Source organism: Leptinotarsa decemlineata, unplaced genomic scaffold (genome assembly GCF_025532065.1).
Source record: "Leptinotarsa decemlineata unplaced genomic scaffold, Ldec_3_MD MMD2_tig00026307_RagTag_RagTag, whole genome shotgun sequence".
Classification (NCBI taxonomy): domain Eukaryota; kingdom Metazoa; phylum Arthropoda; class Insecta; order Coleoptera; family Chrysomelidae; genus Leptinotarsa; species Leptinotarsa decemlineata.
Genome location: NW_027412681.1, coordinates 6,839,240 through 6,863,648, shown reverse-complemented (window position 1 = coordinate 6,863,648; position 24,409 = coordinate 6,839,240). Strand labels below are relative to the sequence as shown.

At 33.9% G+C, this 24,409-nt stretch overlaps 1 protein-coding gene and 1 non-coding gene across 6 annotated transcripts in view; both read left to right on the top strand.

Annotated features, from left to right (window-relative positions):
- Nucleotides 1-24,409, top strand: part of cyst (rho guanine nucleotide exchange factor 18 cysts) — a 153,262-nt gene that overhangs the window by 86,195 nt on the left and 42,658 nt on the right. For 3 of the 5 annotated variants that reach the window (XM_074181205.1, XM_074181207.1, XM_074181203.1), the window contains 6 exons: nucleotides 6,074-6,304; nucleotides 10,612-10,791; nucleotides 15,233-15,341; nucleotides 15,910-16,084; nucleotides 17,271-17,431; nucleotides 21,451-21,558. In XM_074181205.1, coding sequence (XP_074037306.1) covers nucleotides 6,074-6,304; nucleotides 10,612-10,791; nucleotides 15,233-15,341; nucleotides 15,910-16,084; nucleotides 17,271-17,431; nucleotides 21,451-21,558 — 964 coding nt within the window. The remainder of the gene's footprint in view (nucleotides 1-6,073; nucleotides 6,305-10,611; nucleotides 10,792-15,232; nucleotides 15,342-15,909; nucleotides 16,085-17,270; nucleotides 17,432-21,450; nucleotides 21,559-24,409) is intronic. The other 2 variants (XM_074181204.1, XM_074181206.1) reach the window with 2 other exon arrangements.
- TRNAK-CUU (transfer RNA lysine (anticodon CUU)) lies at nucleotides 14,640-14,712 on the top strand. The gene has a single exon. It is a non-coding gene; the product is annotated as a tRNA-Lys (tRNA).

The window sequence follows — 24,409 nt, the reverse complement described above, 5'->3', positions numbered from 1 at the left end:
CTGTGATGTTTAAACAAACCAATCGTTGTATTTGATATAATTTTTGGATGGCCGTTGCTTGTAGAACTTTCGGGGGAACAATCCCCCTTGATGCCCCCTGGCTACGGCCTTGTCGATATGCTTGTGGCTAGCGTTTATATATCGTAATCGAATGCGCTAGAAAATTTCGACGGAATTCCTTCGACATCGGTAGCATTATTCTCGCTGCATCTAGAGCGGCAGCGAACATCGTACATTCGCGCGCTCTTAGCTACATAACAATTGGTTTATGGCTACCAGTGGCGGCCGGAGTTATTTTATTTAGGGCATGATTTATCTGTCTACTCACTTGAAAGATGCATACACACGACATCACTTCTTTCAAGGTTAAATGCAACTAGAAACCATCTGATCAGTTTAGAAATGGACAAACACATTTTCCCCACTTTAGCTTCACCAGGATAGAAATCACGTAAGTTTCTCAATTCTTTTGTCAAATGTGGCAAAGTGACCCCTGTCGTAATATATATATATATACAAGTTTGCCGAACGCGCGAGGGAATCTGATTAGTGCCAGACACCGAGCGATAATAAGCGATTATGAAAGCGGTCTAATAATATTAATTGAGCGCAATCTGTAAATGAAGTATAATTACAAATGATTCAACATATTGATGCTAGTTAATAAATTAGTCAATTATTAAGTGTGTCAATAATTTTTAAAACCCATACACATTATATAAAATGAAAATATATTGAAAATAGAAGAAAAAGTTATCGGTGAAAAATCAGTTACTATAAATATCACTAGTGAATTTTGCACTTGAAAGCAGCAACTAGATACTGTGTGATTTTGAATCAAACAAAATTGAGTTAGAATTGCACATTCCACGTGGAACTGGGCTAGTTTACGAAGATCTGCACAACTGAATAGTTCACAAGAGCTGAACATTCTGCGGAGAACTGAACATTTTGTGTAGAACTAACTGAATATTTGCTTAAAACTGAACATTTTGCGAAGGACTTATGTAGAACTGCACATTTGGGCAGAACATTTTGCAAGGACTAGACAGTATTCATAGAATTGAGTGCAATGGAAATCATCATTTTGCAAAAAACTGATAATTTTGCTCACAACTGCACATGTTTGTAAAACTGAGCATTTTGTATAGAACTGCACATTCGGATATCACATTTTGTAGGAATTGAACATTATTAATTGAACTACACAGGTGAGTGGAACTGATAATTTCACGGAGAACTGAACATTTTACGTAGAACTGCACACCTTGCGAAGAACTTCGCATTCGGATAAAACTGAACATTTTCTATAGAACTATACATTCTGGTAGAACATTTCGCAAGAACTGAACATTATTCATAAAACTGAGCTGAGTGGAACTCATCATTTTGCAAAGAACTGATAATTTTGCGTACAACTGCACATGTTCGTAGAACTAAACATTTTGTGTAGAGCTACATATTCAGATAGAACATTCTGCAAGAATTGAACATTATTCATTGAACTGCACAGGTGAGTGGAACTGATATATTTTGGAACTGATATATTTACGGAGAACTGAACATTTTACGTAGAATTGTACACCTTTCAAAGAACTTTGTATTCGGATTTTGCATTTTGTAAGAACTGAACATTTTTCATAGAACTGAGTTGAGTGGAACTGACTATTTTGCAAAGAACTGAACATTTTGTATACAACTGCACATTTGAATGGAATATTTTGCAAGAATTGAACATCATTTATTAAACTGCATAGGTGAGCGGATCTGATAATTTTAAGTAGAACTGAACATTTTACGTAGAACTGCACACTCTGCGAAGAACTTCGCATTCTGATGGAACTAAACAAATTTTGGAGAACTGTACATTCCGATGAAGCATTTTGCAAGAACTGCACATTATTCATAGAACTGCACAGTTCAATGGAAATCATAATTTTGCGATGAACTGAATATTTTCCAAATATATATACGTAGAACTGCATATTTGGGTAGAACTGAACATTTCACAAAAAACTGAATGTTTTACAAGAACTGTGTATTCTGTGAAGAACTGAACATTTTGCTTAGAACTGTACATTCGGGTAGAACATTTTGCAAGAACTGTAAATTATTCAGTAACTGTAAATTATTCCAGTTCACTGGAAATCATAATTTTGCAAAAAACTGAACATTTTGCAAATCTATACGTAGAAGTGCATATTTGGGTAGAACTGATCATTTCCCGAAGAAGTGAATATTTTACAAGAACTATGTATTCTGTGAAGAACTGGACATTTTACGGAGTACTAAACATTTAGTGTAGAACTGTCATTCATGTAGAACATTTCACAAGAACTGATCATCATTCATAGAACTGCACAATTGAGTGGGACTCATAATGTTGCGAAGAACTGAACATTTTGCGTCGAACTGTACATTTTGCGAAGAACTTCGTATTGGGGTAAAACTGAATATTTTGCGTTGAACTGAACATTTCAGAAGAGCTGAAAATGGTGTGAACGATTGAACATTATACCTAGAACTGCACATTCGGGTGAAACTGATCATGTTACGGAGAACTGAACATTTTGCGTAAAACTGGGAAGAACGGAACATTTTATGAAGAATGAGAAATGTATGTACTCTTATTTCAGGTAGAATGGAACTATTCACGAAGTACTGAACATTTTGCTTAGAACTGCACATATCAGTGAAACTGAACACATTGTGTTCAGTTTCACAGTGTAGATCACAAAATTGTGTGCACGATAAAATAACTGATCTATATGGCTAAAATCATTTATGAACCTTAGCTGAAAAATATTGTTTTCTTGCAGTGCTGTGTTATCCTGCAGTCGATGCCCATCTCCGTTAGAAAACATGAACCCTGTGAGTTCCATATAACCTTCTCATGTTGTCCATAACCTACACGAACTCTAACCTATAGATACTCTGATCGACTGAATCTCTAGTAAACGTTATTAAGAATGCCAAATCGTTTCCGTTCGACCTACTCGCTATTCGAACAACAGGAAACAACAGGCACTACGTTCTTTTTATCATCTCGTTCATTACGTCGAGTTAGGATCTGTGACCTGTGACCTTCTCGCCGTTCAGACATTGTTTGCTCTTGCCCGGTTCATTTACGTAGCTGGGAAAATATTTTCATTCGTAAATTGACCGGTATTTTCGTAGATTGAAGAATGCTTTTTCAAAGGGTTGAGTTGATTTACTGTGTACTAGACTTCTTGGGGGATTTGATAGTGGGTGTATCGAAATTGAAATTCCCCTTATAGCCCTTTGGATGTGAATTGACGGGGGTGGAAATAAATACCTACTCAAATCTGCAATCGAGGGTTGATTTATCTTCAATTTATCTCAGCTTATATCTTTTTTAAATAATGTGTTCGTGTGGCTTACGGCCACATCAACGTGGAATATTTTCAAATTATATTGTATTGTCAAACAAATTTAATAATATTAGACCTGGGACATAATATATTTGTCATTTGCCTTTTTGGCTTGATGATATATAATATTTTTTCGGCTCGCTCTTCTTCAGGTTTCTCTACCAAAAACTTATCTTTTCAGTCAATGATGTTCTTTCCCTTCCGATCCATTATTAGTTCTTCTTCAACCCTCTTCTTTGTGTACTCTTCCAGAGTATTACTTGTAATATTTTTTCTTTGCTCTTCTTCAGCACCCAGTGATTTTATAGATTCCTTGTCATAAGTTCCGATTTTAATAACATTCGTGACATTCATATTTTCGTTTTCCTTTCATCTGTTTGAAAAATCTATTTCAAATCTGTTTTTCCGTTAACTAGCTGTCGGACCCCTATGAACACCAACTCTCAAAAGTCGAAACTTGTGCGAGCTAAGGACTAACGAGGTCTTACCTTTTAACATGTGATTTTTAACACGGGTTGCACGTGAAAATCGATCGTCCGGCCTTGTGATTCGAACCACCGGTTCACACAGCGGTCGATTGAGTGAGTGGAGCAAACCACCCACGTCAACCCAACCGGCTACTGTCCCATCATTTATGTTTCTACTTTCCAACCTATTTTACCATTTTCTCTCACATCTCTTTCATAATCACGATTCGCTTGTCTGGTTTGCAAATATTTCATTTGTATTTTAATTCGAAAAACTACCCATATGTTCTTTTATTCTTTCGGGGAAAATTATCCCCGTTCGCCCTATACGAATTTTCGAACAAGAACCATAAACAATAATTTCTTTTTTAAAAGAGGCACTACTTTTGGTGGTTTCTTCAAAGTAGATCAGTTTTCTATGACACTTATCTTCGTTTTTTCCATAAAATGCCAACTTGTACGTATACTGGGTCGCGAAACCGTTGTCTTTTAACAAATGATCTGACCGTAATACTCTCACGATTATACACAGTTTTTGAGGTAGAAATTCCAGTCCTTTCTGCAACGATACTTTTAGATTGCCATTTTTACGATCTATTTTTGTTCTCCAAATCTATTACTTTTATGCCACCTACAGATCATTCCTGGATACCCTTTTGAAGACCTTTGGTTCTGAACTTATGCGTTACTCCTATCTATAATGGTAATTTTTCATTCTGGGAAGTGTGTTATTTGTTTTAAGAATATTTTTTAGAGAAATGACAAACATAGGATTTAGATTCTAACGCATACTTGGATTGGTTCAACCTCTCCGCACCTACTTCGTGAGTCTCTCTTGAATTTCCTCAATTTTTTTTTGCAGTCCAATGAATGCATTTGTGATTGCTCACCTCAACAGTACAAGATCTGAATTCCATCAGGAAATATTCACGTTTCATTTCTGGGACAATATTTGTTTTACGTAAATTTCGTAATTGTCCCCGTAATCGGTCTACCGCTAACTCTTACTAAAGAATTCCAAATTTTAAAACACATTCGATATAAGTAAATATACAGGTCAGCCTTACAGTGCCTGGTGTTGCTTTCCGATTTCAGAGTTTAGATACCGATGATCTGAACAACTTTCTTCATCAGAATGTATATATTTTTGAATATAGTTACTTATAAATGTAGTTCCTAATGTTACATTAATTACTTCCCCACATCTCATGTTTAAAAAGGTATGTTCAAAATGGTTGTTAGCCATGATAAACCGTTGTAAATGCCCATTTCGTTCATTAATGTCAGTACTCCTTAGGTCAGGTCAATAACATCTTTCTAAAGAGACATTAGATGAACAACATACATAATTGTGCAAATTGTATACACAAAATAGGCTTAACTGGAACGTTGTAGACTACTGGTTAACACTGAAAGTTATGGCCATCTGGAAATGACCCCCGATTTATTTAATGCTTTTAACGGTCATCTATGACCTGCCTTATACACTGGTAATCTCGTGTGGAAAAGACTGGATACTGCTGGGTGAGGAAATATACGAGTAGATAGCTGTTGGTTCACTAATGAATTGAAAATACCTTCAGTATAGTACATCCAAAATTTGCATCGTTTCTTCGTTACTTTATTACATGGTTAACTGGATGCGAGGATGACTGGGAGTTGATATGGCAAAGAAAATGACAATTGTTCATAAAAATATCTATTCCATCGATGATATTATGATCTGAAATAGCTACGATGTCCTCTGAGAAAATTTGTTTGATCTGCTACCCACCCGGTTTTCTTCCCTTCAATCGTGCTGTGTTCTTAAATATACTTCGTATATGCCCCGCTGCGGCCAGTATCAGTTTTGGCGGAGTTTCACTTTCGCCAACTGACCTGAAAGATTATTCACCAAATAAACTAGTCGGTTTCTTTAGGAGATTGGACTATCTTGGTTGAATTTGAATTGGTGTGAACCTAATCTAACCCCACTCCTGCTTACATATTGGACGGTAAACTCAACTCTGAATATATATCCATTTCGAAGTAACTATTTTCATAAAGCATCGTTCATTGCAGTGGGGGATCGAATAGACCCACGTACTTTGAATCTATCCTAGGCGAGTCCCCCGTTTCATAACTACCTCTTGAACTGTAAACCAGCACCTTACTCTTTGACGATATGATCATTTCGAAGTATCTATTTTCATATATATTCCTTTCTTTTTCCAGATGAATGTGGCCAAAGTGGAGGAGAAGCGGACAGTGACGAGGACGTCATCACCGACTACCACCTCCCGGCGCTGGACATGCTGCCCCGCCCCGGCCCCGGACCGCTGCCCACCATCAGCGTGACGCCCCATTCGCCCGCCAACAAGACCTATCCGGTGTTGGAGGACAGCTTGCAACAGGTCCGGGAGTTGCACGAGAGCGTGCAGCACATGCGAAATGTCACCGTTCAGAGTAAGCGGATTTTTTTTAATGGGCTTCATTTATACGATGCTATTATTGCCTTACCATCCGAGCGTGTTGATTTACAGCCGAATGTTGATAGTTGTGATGGCGTTTTCCGAACTCGGAATTCAGTGACGTACTCGTATCAAAGAAAGACGAAATTATCAGTATAATCTAACAACAGAAGTCTTCCTAAATTTCAAATAAGCCATCAGAACAAAACATCTCTGAATTCAGGCCAAATGAAGTTGGTGGAATTTCTATCCAAGGGCACCGAAAATTATGATCCAGGGCTTATTCGATTCGGAATGACCTCTAGCAACTTTTTGAAAATTTTCAAGAGGGGCTCGGAAAAATTGCAAAAGTCATAAACAATTTAGTAAAATAAGGGGGGTTCGGTTTTTTGCAAATATCTCGAAAAATGTTGAAGATATCCGAAATTTGAAAAAATGCCTTTAAAGAGGAGAAAATTTTCTGTAAAAAAGTCCCACCTTCCGAAACTTATCACCAATATTTTTTATTTTAATTCAGAGGCGAAAATAATGCTAAAAGCGAGCTCGCTGAGCGATACGGGCCTTTGAACAATAAAAATTATTTCAACCCATTAAATATCATTATTAAGAAAAAAATTCACATACCTTCTAGACACTTGAATAAACGAAAATCCATGGAAATTTTATATTCAAATTAATTCGTATCCATATTATTTAAAGTGACATAAAAATGATTTTTCATAATTTTTAGTTCTATGTTTAAAACATTAATTATAAACAAATGTTTTGTTTATAAGATATTTGAAATTTTTTTGGGGGATTTTTATCAGTGATGAATATTATGATTTTTAAAAATGTTTTATTGCTTGAAAACGCATTTGTTGATTATCAATTTTTTTGTTACTAAATATGAGTATTGAGGTACGATTTTTTTAAACATAATTTCTATTTATCTTTGATATTCTGAAAAAATATTTTTTTCAATTTATATATTTTTTATTTATTTAATAATCACTTTGTTTTGAACAAATTAATTTTTACGTTATATTTTTTAAATACTACCAAAAAAACGAAAACAACCATCTGTCACTTTTTGTTAAAAAACTGAAAAATATTAAAAAAATTTGTAAAAAATAGAGAAAAGTTTTTTTTACAAAAAAAGGGACACATGGTTGTTTTTGTTTTTTGGTAGTATTTAAAAAAAATGTATCGTAAAAATTAATTCGTTTAAAACAAATTGTTCATTCAATAAATATAAGGAAAATATAAATTATTTTTTTTTAGAATATCAAAGAGAAATAAAAATTATGATAAAAAAATTGTTCCTCAATATTCATATTTAGTAGCAAAAAAATTGTTAATCAACAAATGCATTTTTAGCCATAAAATTTTTTTTAAGAAACTATTTTGTTTTTAAAAATCATAATATTCATCACTGATAAAAATCCCAAAAAATTTCAAATATCTTATAAACAATACATTTGTTCATAACAATTTTTTAAACAAACAGAGCTAAAAATTATGAAAAATAATTTTTATGTAACTTCAAATAGTGAATAAATTTTAATTAAAAATTTTTTTTCAATGCTTCAAATGAATTTTTCACTTTTGAACGTCTTTGGTTATTATCAACAAAGTGGAAAATCAAAATTTTTTAATTTTTCCAACGGGAATCTTTTTTTAAGGCTCTCAAGAAAAGCTCCAAAAAATGAACGAAATTTGAGGTTTTTAGATTAAAAATTATCAGGGTTTCTATGTAAATTTTAAACTTGTAAAAATTAGTTAATTAACTAAAGTATATCTAATGAAATAATCACGGGAAATTTTTCCCATAGATTTTCGTTTATTCAAGTGTCAAGAAGGTATGTGATTTTTTTTTCCTCAAAAATGATATTTGATGGGTTGAAATTATTTTTATTGTTCAAAGGGCCATATCGGTCATCGCGTGCGGGATGCGTATCTTCCGCTTTTAGCGCTATTTTGGCCTCTAAATTAAAATTATAAATATTGGTGATATAGTTCCCAGAGGTGGGACATTTTTTTGAAAATTTCCTCCTCTTCAAAGATCTTTTTTCAAATTCCGGATATCTTTAATATTTTCCGAGATATTTGCAAAAACCAAACCCTTCTTTTTTTTTACTGAATTGTTTATAACTGTTGCAATTTTTTCGAGCTCCTCTTGAACTTTTCCAAAAAGTTGGTAGAGGTCATTCCGAATCGAATTAGCCCTGGATCATAATTTTTGATGCCCTTGGACAGAAGTTTCAAAAAAAAGATCTTGTTCTTAAAGAAATATGGACCGATGACGCTGCGGGCCCAAAATCCATATCAAACAGTGACTTTTTCGAGATTCGTCGGATGCCCTTGGATCTCATGTGGATTGGTATTGTTCCAAATTCGGCAATTTTGTTTGTTCACGTACCTATTCAACCAGAAATGGGCCTTATCGCTGAAAATAATTTTTGATGAAAATTAGGGGCAGTTGCCAACTGCTCCAGAGCCCATTCAGCGAACAAACGTCGTTGACTACGGTCGTTTCTGTCGCTCAGCTCCTGAACCAGTGAATTTTGTACTGATGCAGGGCCAAGTCACGACGCAAAATGGATTTGTTTCATGATTTGTGGTTTACAGTTCATTTGATAGTAATTTCGAATTGAAAAATAGTATACTTTGTTTCAGCTCTCTAAATACAGTTGTTTTTCCGTACTTAATTATTAAAAATAAGACTTTCTAGGCCCGTGACGTCACGGGTCTAGTCCCGCGTCTTGTTTGATTGACCAATAGGAACAATACAAATAATAAACATTGCCAAATCGTAAAATTCATGGAGTGTATAAACAGTTTCTGATTCATTCGTGATTCAAAGTAAAATCACACTCACTTTTGACAACTAAATCTAAGAAACAAGTGCAAGAAATGCATTGGAAGGGATAATTAATTATACATGGGATGCAAATAATACAAAACGCAATAAAAATGTCATTTTTGAAATATATCCAGCAGTATGATGTTGATATTCATTAATGGAAGTGTATATGAACCCGTTAACGTTTAAATTAATGAAAAAATTCTCCACATGAAATAAAATGTACACGTAAACCATGGTTGGAAATAACTTCTATATCTAAAATCAGTACACAAAATCGAAAGATCACAAAATATTTACCTGAACTATGATTTTATACATACTTATTAATATACAGTTATGAAAATCAAAAAATGTAGCAAACTGGATTAAAGTTTTTATCACAACAATTTATAATTGGTATATAAGTTTATAAATAAGAAATAATATTCATTTCAAATTCAAATATGAGAGAAAACGTTCTTTAATTAAAAAATTATAACAAACAAATCTTATTATAACAGTTGTATTCACACCGAGTTGACAACAATAACAACAAAAATGGCGTCTTGTCAAATTGGATCACTATATTTCAGTTCTGTGGATATTAAAAAAACCAATACACTTGGCAACACCGCTGTAGACACGATCAATTTTATTGGTCAGCAGACACGCGGCCAATTTAAACTCTTGCTTCTCGAATTGTTCTTTTGTCTGCAAATATAAAGATATCTTGGGACCGATTAGGCTTGATAAGTATAATTCACCCCTAACTCGACCAGTCTATAAGCAAACCAAGAATATTTTTAATGGCATGAAACTAGCCCATTCGCTCTGCGAAAGGCCGAGTTTTTGTGAGCGATGCGAAATAGACTGCCTAGGATTCTCCTGCACACTCTCACAGACAGCGGAGATGTTTTCGGCAGATCTTGCGTTTCGTCAACGTATGGGTATTGGTCGATTGTTTACCACCACATTTCCCTCGCTAGGACGATTATGGTGACCGTAAAATGGGTGAAGCGTGCGGTACTTTGCCCAAACAGGATACAATTTTGGTAAAACAATTTTATTATTTGCACGTGGTGTTGAACGCTATATCCTTCCATGGTTATTTGGCAAAAAAAGTAAATGACAACTAATTTGACAAATGTAGCTTCAACAAGATGGCTATTATCAGTTGTCAAAGTTCGGAAGACCCTGTTGGAAGACCCTATAATTAAATTCTGAAGTAATGAATTTGACAAGCAAAGCGGAGGATGTTGACATAATTTTCATAATTTGACAAACACGCTTAATCGATTTAAGACTTGCTTAGGATGCATTTTGTCTCAAAACAATTAGAGTTGGTCAAGATGCATAGAATCCTTGGTGCGATCAGTTGAATCCTCGACCTTCGGCATTTATTGAAGAGATCTAATAAACGTCGCGTTTTATTCCCATAGGCGTTGAATGCACACCAAGTGACACTATTTTTTTAGGTTCATATGGTCCTAACTCCAGAGATTTCGCTGCCTTCGCCCTCAATCCGTTACTGGCTCAAATGGCAAGGCTCAGCGCAAGCTGTCCAGTCCTGAATGAAACTGCTCAAGATCTAGATTTGATCAGCGGCTCTCTGGGATCATCTCCTCTTCACCAACCTCCGAGCAGAAAAGGAAGTGGTGAGTATGAACATATGAGAGAAGAAGATAGTCAAACTTCACAACAGTGAATCAATCACATGATGGATCAAAAAAAAGAAATAGAATATCTTTTAACATTGTATTATGTCACCAAAGAACTTTCTGGAATATTCATTTGAGTGTTCATCAAATAAATCATATCACTGAGGAAGGAAGAATTGTCCAACATAACATTTACAATTGTATTACTACAATTTGATATCATTATTGAACCCAATCAAATGTCGTATAATGACACTGAATTGAAAATAAATCACAATAAGAGATAGGGCATTGCAAAATTTCAGATATTGTAAGATTGAAAAGAACCAAGAAATGTGGCGGAATTATAAGTTGCTAGAAAATCATTATAATGAGTTGCTAAAAAAGAGGAAAATGATGTGTTATGAGAAAAATATAGATTCAAATATATATAATCCTAAAGAGATGTGCAAACATTTGGAATCTCTTATAAAAGATGATGCTTTTCAAAACTTTAATAAAGTTTTTTTTTCATTTTCTGAACCTTATATTGTAACCGATTCACTAGAGATGACTGAAATAGACTATTCCCATAATTGCCCAGTGGTAAACTGCTTTTTCACAACAATTGAGGAATGTCATATTGACGTATTCAAAAAACACTCTATTGTGAGATTTTCACTAAACAATTTTACAAAAACGCAATACGTGTTTCACCATACAATGGCTTCTACGAGCGTGTCTTTACTAACTATATTCTACCTACATATTCAATGCCTACTATACCTAATTTTACAACTTGAAGTACCTACATTTCAAGTACCTGATTTTTACCTAAGCTTGTAGTGAATTGAATTCCTGAGCTTATGTCCCAGCTTCCACATTTGAAAAAATATTAAGTAACGGAGAGTTATTCATTTCTAATCTATCATTCAGTAAATTACCCGAATTCCTGAATCTATTGATTTTTAAACATTCTAGAAGATAGAGTTCCAAACTCTTTCCTTTTGAATATAACACGGCCTATTCATGATTGAACTAATGTTCTTCTGCTAAAAGATGGTTTGCAAATGTGGAATTGGTCTTTCTCTTCACAAAACTACTTCTATGTTCTTTAATTCTTTGGGAAAATGTTTTCTCTGTTTTGCCAATATACAGTTTTGGGCAGGAGCCACAAGTCAGCTTATATAGACTCCATTATTTCCAAAAATTTACAAAAGCTAGCCATGGACCTGGTCTACCCAAATTCAAGATGCGGTAACGTCAGGTATGGAACATTGTCATATTTGGGTAAACCAACCAATAATATGGCCAGTTCTTTCAAGAAAGAATGCGTGAACGTATCAACGAATAATGGTCTAAGTAAATTTATTGAAAACAATAAAGACAAAACTTCGGATAGATCAGTAGTATATAAGCTGACTTGTGTCTCTTTCCCAAAACTGTATATTGGCAGGGAGAACATTTTCCCAAAGAATTAAAGAGCATAAAAGTTGTTTTGTAAATTGAAAGACCAATTCCACATTTGCAAACATTTGCAGAAGAACATGAGTTCAATTATAAATATGGCGTGTTACATTTAGAAGAGAAGAGTTCAAAACTCAATCTTCTAGAACGTTTAGAAATCATTATATTCAGGTATTCGGGTAATTTACTGAACGATCAATTAGAATTGAGTAACTCCCCGTTACTTAATATTTTTTCAAATGTGGAAACTGGGACATAAGCTCAGGTAATTTAGTTCATTACAAACTTGAGTGAAAATCAGGTACTTGAAATGTAGGTACTTCAAATTGTGAAACTAATTATACTAAGCATTGAATATGTTAGTAAAGACACACCCGAATAAGCCATTGTATGGCGAAACACGTGTTGCGTTTTTGTGAAATTGTTCAGTGAAAATCTCACAATAAAGTGTTTTTTGAATTCTTTAGCTATGGATTTTTATCAAGTTTCGGCCAATTCCATGGTATAAATGTCAAATTATCATTAACAAAACAGAATGATTCTGAAACCAGTATTGGATAAAAATATTTGGAAATTATCAATTTATTTTCTAGACAACAATCAGGTTCTCGAAAAAATCGCTCTTATGAGACGGCACTTCAGCATACTGGAACAAACATGTTGATGAAGGGAATTATATAAGTTTTTTCAAAAGTTTTGTCCGGTTTTATGAGTCGATTTGAGAGAAGTCTGGAAAGTATGGTGGGTGAGCAGAACTTCGACTTTCAATTCGATTAATTTTCGAACGGTGATTTGTGAAACTTGCGGACGGGCGTTGTCGTGGAACAGGACCGGATCTCTTCTGTCCTCGCCTGTGCTCAACCACTGTCCTGAACATCTCCTGTTGTCGTAGATGGTCCACTTTTAATCACATGTGACGATCCGATCCGAAAAAGGACCGTTTTGGTTTCGCAAAAGCAAAAAAGAACAGACCTCAAAACGTGACAATTCCCGTCGATGGTTCAAATCGTGGAGCACTCACTTTTTGAGCCTTTTGACCATTCCAATGCGTTTTCAAACTACCAAAAACCTAATCAGGACCAGGCGAAAACGGCCTTCGTCGACTTCATCGAACTCCCAGCACGAAATTTGTTTGCTTACGTTGGAAAAAGTGCACTGAGAACTTACAGTTTGGAGTGGACTCATAAAAACGGACAAAACTTTTGAAACAAATAATAATATACTAAATTACCGCAATTCCTGAATATATTGATTTCTAAACATTCTAGAAGATCGAGTTTCAAACTCTTCCCTTCTGAATGTATCACATCATATTCATTATTGAACTCATGTTCTTCTGCTAAAAGGTGGTTTGCAATTTAGTAACAAATAATAAAAAAATCACAGCTAAAATGAACATACCTTATGCTATTTGAATTCATTAATTTACGATGCAAAAAAATGTTTGTGAAAGTTTTGTCGGAATATAATAACAGTTTTAAAAAATCCCGAAGACAGGGCATTAAAAATAAATTGAAAAAGTTTATATATTTGCATCCAGCATATATTAAGTACATCCTCTAACATACATATATGTGTATGTGTGACGTATGACGGCGGTCGGTAGCTAGGCGGTTCGACGTGGGTGCTTTGTTTACTCACTCGAATTGACTGCCGTGTTGGTCGGTGGTTCAATCCCCAGTCTGAACGATCGATTTTTACTTGCTATCGTCCAACCCGTGTTAGCAATCACACGTTAAAAGGTAAGCCCTCGTTAATCCATAGCTCGCACAAGTTTCGACTTCTGAGGTTTCTCGTTCGTAGGGGTGCGACAGCAGATTTTTTTATTTTTAATAATATACACCAATTAATATATACAGTAAATAAACTCTGAAAGTTGGAGGGTAACTCTTCTCTTAGCAGCTAAACCGATAAGCATTAATATATACAGTAAATAAACTCTGAAAGTTTGACGGTAATTCTTCTCTTAGCAGCTAAACCGATAATCAATTGTTCACTGAAAACTCTTGGATAATATTTTTGCCCTTGCCTATTTTTTCCTTCGGCAGTCAAGTTATTTTGAAAAGTGTTTCAGAACATTATTTGTGTTTATCCTATATCAATTTATCGACTATGAATATTTCTGATAATTAGTAATTTTCAATTTGTTAAAGCGATGAATTTAGTTTCATCCCTTATTGTTAATTTGTTCATATCCAGTTAAAGTTGCAGTAATTTCATCCTGTTTTTTTTCTTGAATAACAGATGGAATATTTTATGAATATAAAATTAACGTATGGACAGCAAAACATCTTGTTTCTATAGAAAATCCAGCATACTGTGGATATTTAATATAAATTATCAAGAGAATAGGTCCGATTACAGAGCCTTGTAGTATTCCTTTTCCTGTAATCATACAAGCCCGGCTAGCTCAGTCGGTAGAGCATGAGACTCTTAATCTCAGGGTCGTGGGTTCGAGCCCCACGTTGGGCGCTATTTTTTTTTTTGAGAATCAAAAGCAACAACGATCTACTAGTCAACAACCAGTTTTATGAGTATAATACAAGGGGTAGAAATGACTTATACCTGAGCACAGTAAGAACGAACAGAGGATTATACAATCCTTTTACACAGGCTGTAAAAGTCTTTAATGAATCGCCTGTCCGGGCTATAGTTCATTCATCAATAGTTTAAAAGAACATCTGAGCCTCGAGGCACCTTTCTGATACGATACTACTATGAGCTTTATATTGGTTTTCTAGTTTTTGTGTTTCACTTGTCATGTTGAATGTTTGCGAATCCCGAGATCAGCATTTTCGCTAATTAGAAAGAATAACAACATATTTTATATTTATGGTGTCTTAACTGTGTTGAACTGTACACTGTTGTTATATTTTTAATAAAAAAAGTGTTTGTATTTTCCAATATGAGTGTTCATTACTTTATTCTTCAAGAGGAGTCTCAAATATTGTATCACAACTGATATATCGATAAGTATTAATCCTCATTTCAGGAACTCAGGATTGGTTATGTCAGCCAGAAACTCAGAGACGAAGATCATGGACTGCCTTGGAGGACCTTACAGGAAACAAGGACAAAGTGAAGCATACACGCCAGAGAAGGTATTAATCTTTTTACTAGCTGACCCGGTAAACATTTTGCCACATAAATTATTTCTAGAGTAGAAAATAAGAACTAACTCATTGTAAGTGTGTGTCGGAACAATAACACTTACAAATAGTATGAATCTCTTAATGCTATAGTATGTACAATAATTTTCGGTAGTCCATGTTTACTTGATAGTTCGTACTGGAACGCTGGCAAAGCGCGTTTCGCAAGTTAGCATCCTCAAGAGATCATTATAACTCATAATGATCTCCTGAGGATGCGCGTCGAGAGACAGTAACAAACTGGATGGTTTGTCCATTCGAGAGCATGCCACGTATAATTATCCGCGTGAAAATCTGGTGTCCTCAAATCCAAGCCACAAACGGGCACAAACTTCATATCCAAATTTTTCTCCTACTTAACCTCACTAAAGTTGTATTTGAATAAGTGTGCCACTGGGTATATCTGTGATATTTAATTTATATATATATATATATATATATATATATATATATATATATATATATATATATATATATATATATATATATATATATACTTGAATTGAACGTTTGATTTCAGTATTTCACTAAGCAGTATGGAGTCAGAGGCAGACGAGTCTTCATTGATAGATAACGTAGATGGCAGCACCGTTAGGTTATTGGGGCCAGATGCTCCAATTGTGGTAAGGCACAGAGGAACTAGGGGTAGTGGCGGTGGAGCTAGTACGCATTCATTGAACGAAGCGGACCTTCAGGTGAGTGAAATTTATGTTAAGCAACCCCCAATGATAATGAAGAAAAGAGAATTGGAACTTTCTATGTTTTTTATCACTTTTGTTTGTAACTAACGATTCTGCAGTTTCGTTCTATAAGGACATTTTCAAACTTATGCATTAAACTAACAATGATTGATTACATTAGCCCTTATAAAGCACCCCTGTAGGTGATGATAGAGGTACTTAGCTTGATTGAGTACCTGAATTTTGTTTACGAGTGCTCATTTGAAAACCGGTGAATAAACTAAATCGATTTGATCATTTAACAGGTTGCACCCGCAATGTTTATGCTTGTAAATTTCTAAGGATTCTAAATATTTGAGTTTGCTATCCTTCCTTGCATAGTGCAAAATTTCCGTATCGTTTAGATTCGGGAACTTGTGGTTGCATGCCAAGGAATGGTTTGAAAACGTCAAATCAATTTTACCTCGTCCGACGGACCTCTCTTGTTCAACATACCGTTTTTGGAAATTTCGACCACATTGTCCCACATAAACACTGTTACACTCCGGACACTTAAGCTTATAAACCCCAGATTTCTCCAACTTATCCACTTTATGTTTGGCATTGAAAAGGTAATCAGATAACCTGGCATGTGGTCTGAATGCCACAGGATTCATTAATATTTTGTATTTAATATTTCGCTAAGTGTTTTGTAAAATTGTAATTTATAATGTAGACATTAGATATGAGCATTCAAAAAGTCTTTGTAGTTCTCCACACTTAGTTAAATATGTTATTGTAAATTGGCTTTGCCGATAAATAACTAAATAAATAAAAATGCAATTTTAAATATTCGAAGGCAAATTGTTTGAGATATCATAAGAAAATAATATTTTATTAAGATTCACATCATTTTAGATAAATATTTTGAACTTACTGATAAATAAATTGGTATTATATATACACTACTCTTGTCATTGGGTTTTTTCATGTTGTATTGATAAACCTATGTATGATGCGATGTAGAAATTGAAAATATGCATAAAATTTTACAATATACAATAAATAAATATACACACAAACATAAATGACCAACACATTGATATATTTATTATGATAGATGATTTGTTTACGAAGCCATATTTGTTTTTTATTTATGATATTCCCGTTTTATTATAACTTGATTGAGATATCTAATTCCACTGTAATAATTTTTTTGTAGAATGATTTCAAAAAGCTCAAAGCCAAAAGGGAGGCGGAACAATTGCGACTACTGCCAGCCAGACTACCGCTACAAAAATCCATATCAACCCCCTCCATCATCGCCGTGAGAGATTTAGCCCCGGAGCCTACCCTTGCCGGAGCTCAACCCACCCTACCTCTGTAAGTACTTTCAAAATCATTATTTCAATGTTCGATTTTTTTAACGGCTTTTTTGTTACTCGATTACTCATAAAATTTTTTATCCAAATCGCACAATTCTGATGATTTTTTGCTGATTATTGCATGTGTCAATAATATTCATCTAATATTGAATGTTTTTTTTTTAATTCTTTATATTTGAACAAGCATTGTTTTGAAATTTTCAAATAGCTTTTCGAAAATGAAATGATCAATCCAGTTTTATCCATGATGATGGTGTTCGAATGGCATTAGATATGTTATTGATTGTTTTTATAATTGAATTGACCACTGAAATATTTTTTGAAACCGAGTATAGAACAATACACTTTCTGGATGCTTCAGCAAGTACCAGTCTCATTTCTCTTATCTTTTTTAGCATTTTCATTTATTTATATATGGAAACCAAATTCCAGTGATCCTGATGAAAAGGAAAAAAACTCTTTTTTCTTGAGGTTTCTTTCCGAAAGACCACAGAAACTTTAACAGTTTGCCATTTTTTGCATTTGAATTGCAATTAGTTTCCATTATGAAAGGCCGATTTTATACCGGTCGTCCAAATTCCAATAGTGAACCACATGTGAGAACGGGACCTGGCACACACATGCCTACCGGTGATCGACCCCGATCACCGGTCGGAATGGCCTCTTTGGGCCTCTTTAAACGTAATAACTTGGGTACTTTTTTCGAGTGATTGTCCCGCTACTGTAGATTTGTCAGTATGTTCCAAGCGACAATTTCTCTTGTGTTGACAGAGCCAGGTGCTTACAGTTCTCTTCGTGGTTCCTATGTAGACTGCTCTACAAGTGATTCGGGATATCCTCGGTTTTGGTAGAGACCCTCTGGCATTTAGCTGATCTTGAACTCTCTGTAATGGTTTTCTCGGGCCTAAATACCTATTTCACGTTGCGTTTCTCCACAACAAAATTTAAAATTTTATCTCATAATATAAATGAATAAGTAATGATACATAATTTCAGTTAACAAGAAGAGGGAATTACCATAAATAAAGTTTGGCTACCTGCACTAAGTTACATTCGCAAAAAGGGGTCATTTTGATTCAACCAATATATACGATGCTACATCTACCAACAATAGAACATAACCGGTGATTCAAACTTTGAATGTAGAATCTGCTCCATTGGCTTTGATATTGTCTAACCGCAGTAGTAGACAAAACCTCACGTAGAAAAACTTGCAGACCAGAGTCAAAAAACCCATAAATTGCGTATTCAAAAAACACACTTCAATATGAAATTTTCATTTGAAAGTTCATGAAACCGCGAAAGTGGTTGACAATGTTTCATGGTAAATTTTACTAGTTCGGACTTTCATTGTCTGATATGATGAAGAACAAATGAAATTAGAATGAATATGTAGCCCGCAAAAGCTACTAAGAAATGGAAGTCGCTATGACGATCAAGTATTCGGCTCCGGCTAATTCTAGTGGAGGTGGGAGCGGGTTGTAATAAAGATGTGTTAAGGATTTGGGCGCCAGGTACCTTTAACCCTCGAATACTCAATCAACTACCAATCACAAAGTACCCAACTAACTGGAGTTTGACTTCAAAAATGTCGCAATAATAAAAAGAATAAATCTCGCTGGTGAATTAACGCTTTACTAATAACAATAAATTCAATTTTCTGGTCAATATAAATGGGAAGGGCGCAGAAATTAATGGACGGATAGTTATAACCACCAAAATTAAGATCATAACCGCCGCTAGCTTTGGGCCGGAAGAGAAAGGCGCATAAACTAATGATCTCTTACTATTCAACACTGTTACCGATTAATTTCCGCAAATAACAAATGTGAAATTGAAATGATACAATAAATTTGACAACAACAAAAATCAATTTGCGTTAGAACGGTGCGTTCTAACGCAAATTAAAATCAATGAAACCAACAAGAAAATAATTATTTAGATTTGCTTCAATTGTGTTGATTGGCAACCCTGCGAGGCCAAAAATTAATTGAAACTAATGAAACCTACCATAAATTAATTAAATACGAAAATAAAAATAGAACCCATAGGTTTCTTAGGAAATTTGGAAACATGGCAAAATAATAAATTATCTAGGAGATGAATTACAATATTGAAAAAAAATTATTCAACTCTTATTTCAGTTTGTGTGACCACGAAACACGTAGTTATTCATCCCCACGAAATCCCAATAATAATGAATTATACAAAAAATTGAGTTAATGCAAGAAAAACTCAGGCGCAGACAAAACTTTTTTCCCAACTGTCTTTTACACTAGAGTTGCATTGTTTGAAAATAAATAACACTTTTGCTACAAATTCTAACAGTATATATATATATATATATATATATATATATATATATATATATATATATATACACCACAAAAAAACTAACTTTTTTTTAATGAAAGAAATTCATCAAATACAAGTTTTGGGACACGTCAAACTCAGTAAACGATAAGTTAATCGATTTATATTTTCATTTAAATGAAAACAAAATATTAGAAACATACCTTGGAGCCTGGCAAGGGTTTTTTTCATCAGTAGAGGTCAACGAAAATATTCTGGAAACAGATTTTTCTAGTTCCTGGTTTTCTGAACGATCTCAGTAATGATTCGTCGTATCTATCCTTTTGGTGCTATGCCCAACAAGACCTTGACAACGTATGGTTGTGAAGTTTGAATGATCATCGGCGAGGAGAATGAAAAAACCACGTTCAAAGTAATACAATACCCAATATACGTAACGTGGACCAATTTTCACTTATTGAAACCTCGGAAAATAATCCTCATAAGAGAAGTCACCAATGACAAATTATCCAATAGGTTTCCAACAAACTTTACTTACAGCCACCTCAAAAACTGTAATGGCTTTTCAAGGTGACTCCGAATTCTTCGCATTTTTTCTCAGGTAGGAAAAAAGAAAAGAAAATCAAACGCATGTCTCTACGTCACTAATGATTGAATGCTAGACCAATCAGACTGGATCACGGGAAAAGTACTTTCAGTCGATTGATAATACCAAGTTATGCGATCGGATCTGAATCAAGTGAGACACGGATAATACTCAGAAACAATTAAATTCCATTTCCTTGGAATCATCTAGGTTATTTATCCAATTTAGAAATTATTCCCAGTGGTTATTGCCATAATCACTGTTGAATATATTATTACAGTACTCTTTCAATCGTTGCTCCCACTAACATTTTCGGAAATTGACCGCCAGATAACGGAACGAGTCTCGACGGAGTGTTTTGAAAATAAATACGATGGTTAACAGAAGATGTCCAAAAATCATTTAAAATCGAATATCACATTTCTCTCAGAAATATCAGAAGAATAATTGAAGAAATAATAGGAAGTTTATTACAATTAAAAATAAACTAATTTTCGTATGTGTCTCCATTTAATAATTTAGGGTTATTAGTGAAGTGAAAATATACCGTTACAAATAGCTAAAATATCAATTATGTATAAGACATAAAACGTGAAATGAAAATACAATAAAATTAATAAAATAAAATAATCGTGATAAAAGATGAAAATGACTACAAAGTGAAGATGAATGAAAAGGAATAAAAATTAAAAATTAGCAAAAAATATATAAAATTATAAAAAGTGTAATAAAAATTCATGAAAATTTTGAAAAGATTTCGAACCAAGTTACTTCACGACATTTCGATTGTTAGTATCCACAATCGTCATCACCCGAAGACGATTCAGCTCTTCATATCATAAAACTGTTTTCCTAATAACGGTATATTAAATTAAACACAATTTCTGACTAAGTATCTGATAAATTTGTGTGATGTTGATATTTTATTTTTGCATTATTTAAATTTCCGGATGAAAACATTCCCATTCTTTTCCAACTTCATTTTTATGTTCTGAGTGGTAGATTACTTGTTGTGTAATTTGATATTTCATAAACTGTGTGAATAAATAATCGTCGCAAATCTGATGTCACTCGAACCAAAGAATTGTTTGCTAGAACATTGTAGTGCATGTGCTTAGCTTGGTGTCTAGGGGCCGTCCCAGCGGAACTGAAAGCGAGACCGAAGAGGAAGGTAGCCGATTAGGACACGTCCACTATGATCCCCATTCGATAGCACTTTTGCACCAGTAAGTAAATGCATGCTGGGCTGGTAGAGTCTTGTTACGAAGCACCTCACACACGTCCTTAATGTCTACAGCAGGAAGAAATTCATTGATCCAAGCGATTGTCACAATAAAAATAGGACACCCTTCTTAGTTTGTCCTCATATCTCACAGCCGTGAGAACTATCTTTGAACAGTTCTTCGATACAGTGGATTTCAAAGGAGCACAGAGCATCATAATGGGGAATGTTCCTCAATTTGGGTTATTACCGTAAATGCAAGTTTGAACAAAATAAAGTTGAGTACAATTCATGAGTTTTCTAAATTCACTTCGAATAGTATTCAAATTAATGTTTCAAATGTTGGGTTTTGATTTCTAAAGGAATTTGTTTCTAATTCACATATTGGCAACAGCGCCTATATTAATTTGAAATAATTTATATGTACCTAGATATTCTACTTTAAAAAAGGAAAATTATCTTTATGAATCAACAATTAAGACAACATATAAATTATAGTTCAATACCACCTTTATAAGCTACATAAACAACAGTTGTTTTGTTATTTATTTATATAGAGGAAGATAGGTTAGGTGCACAAAATGTCATTTGTTACAGAATGTCTCGGAACTCGGAACATAAGTAAACAGAACAGCACGCCTCTGAAATATGTCATCTTTGTGTGTCTCATACAGGTAACAGATTCATTGTCCTTTATTAGCTATAACCGATGTTGCCAAATGGTGAAATAGAAACGAATCCCTTTAAATGTTGAATGCATTATTTCATTCTGTTTTTTAAGTATTTGAATAATTTTTTAATGAAAAAGGTTGAAATGATAAGTTTAAAATGCGTTGTTTTAGAGCTATTCAATGAAAACTTCTTGATTTTGGTCAGGAGGAACATTCCCCATTGAATAAATGAATTGCATAGAAATGAAACAGTTTTTGAATCATAATTGTACTTTTGCATAACAATGTCCGTCAAACAGGAATCATAAATGGTAAACCTTAAAGAATGAATTCATAACAATAGATAATCAAACCATCAATCAGTGGTGAGTTACAGATCCACAATCAGCTACATTCTGTGAAATCAGCTAAGTTTCATAATAATAATATGTCTTTCTTATTTTCTTCGGTTAATCTAATAATATTTCAGTTAGGGCTTCCAATCCCTGAATACTGAGATCTCGGTATTGCGGGATTCCGCAATACGGCGCGGCGCAGTCGCGCGACTATATCGTTAGTATGTGATGTAGTTTGCCCTTCACCATCTCGAGCTAATACACTTGAATCCATTATAAAAAAAGAAATGACTCTCTTGGAATGGGGGTCAATGGGGAAATATCTTACATTCACATATAAAGCTTTAAATGGATTAGTGTGGCAATATCGCCTCCAAAATACGTAGTAGTTTGGCAGACGATCCTTTAGATATGTTACGTTTCCTTGGCAAACATTTTCAATTGAATGCTGACAAAATGACCAAACTAAATTATTATATTAAAGTCAGGATTACTTATGTTCAGTTGAGAGAAATTTATATTTTAATTTAGTACTTATATATTAAGTATTCGAGAGATTTTTTTTTGTTTTTTTCATTTTTCCGTTTTCTGTGATAAACATGCGGTGTAATTTGATTGATCTCAAGCTAATAGTAAAACTTGAATAATGTAGAGTCATGTTTATTAATTAATTGTTGAGTATTAATATCTTATATATCTATATCTTCTATATGAATTATCAATCCTGCAAATACCGGGATACCGCAGTATTGACAATTCCTAATCCCGCAAATATCGAAATTGAATACAGGCTGTTGGATTGGAAGCCCCATATCAGTACACTGAAGTTATTGGAACAAAAAAAATTAAACTTTTCTCCCACTCAGCTTATTCAATATATGTTCAGTCGTCTACCAGCCGACATAAGGTCTGCAAACTCATCCACAGATTTACTTTGAAGGACTGTAAATAATTTTCTTAGGTAGACCCTTGTCTACCCAACTATTTAAGGGAACTTTTTAGTATTTTTTTTGATTAGCTTTGTTTACATATTATGAGTATATTCTTTTGTATTGTATGTTTTTCATATGATAAATTATCAAAACATTCAAGGAAGTAGTTCTTTTGGAGATAAGTTTAGGATTCACTGCAAATCCAATATTTCATTCAAAAAAAATTTTTTTTTTGGATTTCTTGTCATATTAATTTGAGCACTGTGGTCTGATTATTGATCTAGCCTGCTATAAAAAATAGGTGACAGAATCGAAGGGACAATAATAATTTAAATGGAAACGTTTTTTATTGGTTTAATAAATAATTTGAAGAGAAAAAGTTTTAATTCAATCAGTGATTTCAGTCAATTTGTTCATGTATCATGAGCTGAGATTACGAATTTTTTTCTACTGTGGAATGCATGTGGCATGTTAAATAAAACTTTTCAACCCAAGCCTGCTATCTGAATTTGAAATCAGCAACTACTGATTTATACTTTCTGGTTACTTCTGTAGTTTCAAATGAAATGAGGGGCAGACTTCGAATAGAATAAACAGCATTTAATTTTTATAAATCTGGAATATATATCAGAAAAGGCATGTAATTACTTCTCTTCCTCTCAACTTTGCTTTTGTTAGTATATCAGATGTAAACATCTTCATTTGAATACGAAAATATCTCAGAAATTTATCATTCTCTACAGAGCCCAAAACATTCCTTTGTAAATAAAATATATCAGTTTACCTTTTTGTAATGCTTTTTCAGCTTTTGTGACAATTTGGAGATGAGGATAAAAAACCTTTTCAGATAATTTATACATACAATACATAGTTGTCAATGGTGACATGGTCACATTATATAAATAATGTGCTAGGAA